General features: G+C 42.6%; 1 protein-coding gene across 1 annotated transcript in view; it reads left to right on the top strand.

The window, feature by feature from the left end:
- TICRR (TOPBP1 interacting checkpoint and replication regulator) overlaps positions 1-3098 on the top strand; it is a 57309-nt gene that overhangs the window by 45562 nt on the left and 8649 nt on the right. Inside the window, 2 exon segments of the mRNA XM_017861237.1 lie at positions 847-981; positions 2487-2644. Of these exon segments, the coding sequence (XP_017716726.1) occupies positions 847-981; positions 2487-2644 (293 nt within the window).

Genomic DNA, 3098 nt, shown 5'->3' with positions numbered 1-3098 from the left:
GGAGCTTGCAGTGAGCTGAGATCCGGCCACTGCACTCCAGCCCGGGCGACAGAGCAAGACTCCGTCTCAAAAAAAATAAATAAATAAAAAATAAAATAAAATAAAATAATAAAAATATACCTGATGAAGGAGGGGTTTTAAAAAAACTAACTTCTGAGTTGCTCAAGTAATTCACATTTATTGTAGAAAATCAGGAAATATAGAGAAGCCAAAATTTTAAATCATTTGGTAATTCCACAACTCAGAAATACTCTAACATTTTAGCATATACTCTTACTGCTATATTTCTATACAAATGCATGTAACATATACATTTGAAACCTAACATAAATACTTGTTTTCGCCCTACACCATTCTTTTCTTTTCTTTTTTTTTTTTGATGAGACGGACTCTTGCTCTGTCGCCCAGGCTGGAGTGCAGTGGCATGATCTCTGCTCACTGCAACCTCCATCTCACAGGTTCAAGTGATTCTCCTGCCACAGCCTCCCAAGTAGCTGGGGTTACAGGTGCCCACCAGCATACCTGGCTAATTTTTGTGTTTTTAGTAGAGACAGGGTTTCACCATGTTGGTCAGGGTGGCTACACCATTCTTAAAGGTGGAAGTAAATAAGACTTCTGAAGGTGATAGTCTAGTGGGTCAGTGTTTTTTTAATACCTTGTTGGGACCGTGTATCAAACCCCTCTTAGTTTTTTAAGAGACACTTCACAAGTCTCTTAAAGCTAATAGCTTGTTGAATTTCCATCTTATATGTGGTACTATGTAAATTTTGCCCGTTTTTGGACAACATGAGAAAATGTCAAGCTTGTAGTTATCTTTGGTTACTTACTGTGGTTCTGATTTTACAGAAATAAGTTTGAGACGAAGTCCTCGAATCAAGCAATTGTCATTTAGCAGGACACATTCTGCCTCCTTCTATTCTGTGTCTCAGCCCAAGTCTCGAAGTGTGCAAAGAGTCCACTCTTTCCAGCAAGATAAGTCAGGTAACATACGGGCCCCTCTGCCTTCACAAGTCCGTGCTGACTTGGTGGGAAGTGTTTTTGGGAAAAGAAGCATGAAATTTGACATTTTCTTTCTTGACATTGGAGAAGTAGAATAGGTATGTCTAGTTGAGGTTCAGGGTGATGACTAGATGAACAGTCCATGACCTTTGTAATCAGTCATCCCTTGGACTCCTACAGCTGGTCATCCATGCTATCGTTATAGGTAGCTCATTCATTCAGAGGAAACTACCCATAATTTCCCTTATGGACAGATCCTACACATCAGTATCTTAAGTGAAAGGTGATATCTCTGTTTATGTTCTTCATTCTTCTGTCCATGGTTAGCTTGCTAATAGATTTGTGTTTCTTATTTTATCTTTTTTTGAGGCAAGGTCTCACTCTGTCACCCAGGCTGGAGTGTAGTGGCACGAACACAGCTCACTGTAGCTTCAACCTCCCAGGCTCAGGTGATCCTCCCACCTTAGCCTCCCAGGGAGCTGGGATTACAGCTGTGCACCACCACGCCCAGCTAATTTTTTGTTTTTAGTAAAGACTGGGTTTCTCCATGTTGCCCAGGCTGGTCTTGAACTGCTGGGGTCAAGTTATCCATCTGCCTCGGCCAACAAGATATGTATTTTTATATTTACAAATTAAATTATTTCAGTTGTCTACCTTTTCTAACATAGGAACTGGGGTTAATATGTAGTCTTACTAAAATTCAAAAAGGCAGCAGTTATTGCAGTTGCTGACATAATTAGGTGGGATTTTCCCCTGAGTTGCTCTCAAAAATTGTTGCCTTCTTTCTTTTATGAACTGACTGGGTTTTTCTTATGTTTTGTTTGTTTGTTTGTTTGTTAAGATGGAGTCTCACTCTGTCGCCCAGGCTGGAGTGCAGTGGTGCGATCTTGGCTCACTTCAAGCTCTGCCTTCCAGGTTCATGCCATTCTCCTGCCGCAGCCTCCTGAGTAGCTGGGACTACAGGTGCCCATCACCACTCCCAGCTAATTTTTTTGTATTTTTAGTAGAGACAGGGTTTCACTGTGTTATCCAGCATGGTCTCAATCTCCTGACCTAGTGATCTGCCTGCCTCAGCCTCCCAAAGTGCTGGGATTACAGACGTGAGCCATCGCACCTGGCTTTGTTTGTTTTTGAGACGGAGTTTTGCTCTTGTTGCCCAGGCTGGAGTGCAATGGCGCAATCTCATCTCACTGCAACCTCCACCTCCTGGGTTCAAGCAATTCTCCTGCCTCAGCCTCCTGAGTAGCTGGGATTACAGGCCCCTGCCATCACGCCCGGCTAATTTTTTGTATTTTTAGTAGAGATGGGTTTCGCTATGTTGGCCATGCTGGTCTTGAACTCCAGACCTCAGGCCATCCACCTGCCTCGGCCTCCGAAAGTGCTGGGATTACAGGCATGAGCCACCGTGTCTGGCTGGCTGTTTTAATAGTATTGGAAGAACAGGAATTGAGAAAGAATTAAATGTTGTTGCTGTTTTTGACTTGCAGACCAAAGAGAAAATTCTCCAGTCCAAAGTATTCGGTCTCCCAAGAGTCTTCTTTTTGGGGCAATGTCTGAGATGATCAGCCCCTCAGAAAAGCGTTCAGCTCGAATGAAAAAGCGTTCAAGAAATACTTTGGATTCGGAGGTACCTGCAGCTTACCAGGTATAATGTTTCTGTAACATTTGAAATATAATCTCCTGGAACACAGAGACATGGCCAAGGAATTCAGAATCCATTAGGGAAGAGAAAGCGGGTGATCTCTAGATAATACTAGAGATTGGAGGTGATTGGGTGGAGCCACATGATTGATTATTAGACATGTGGGAACTTCAAGCAGCAGGTTTGACTGAAGCCACGGTGGGGGCGGTGGAGGAGGAGATAGAGAGGATCTCATCTGTTCTCTTGGCTTCGTCTACTATTTATATTATATACTACACAGATATCTTTCTGGAGTGTGTGACACTCATCTTTTCCATTTGATTGCCCACTCCATCCAGTCACCAACATTAGAAACCTGGAGTCATCCTTTTCCCTCTCCACAGGCTTAGCCAATCAGTGGAGTCCTGCCCATTTTATTTACAAACTGACTCTTTTTTTTTTTTTTTTTTTTTTTTTT

The sequence above is a fragment of the Rhinopithecus bieti genome, unplaced genomic scaffold (assembly GCF_001698545.2).
Source record: "Rhinopithecus bieti isolate Rb0 unplaced genomic scaffold, ASM169854v2 scaffold_57534, whole genome shotgun sequence".
In the NCBI taxonomy this organism is placed as follows: domain Eukaryota; kingdom Metazoa; phylum Chordata; class Mammalia; order Primates; family Cercopithecidae; genus Rhinopithecus; species Rhinopithecus bieti.
The sequence above is the reverse complement of the archived record's forward strand: the minus strand, read 5'-3'. Positions and strand labels throughout refer to the sequence as shown.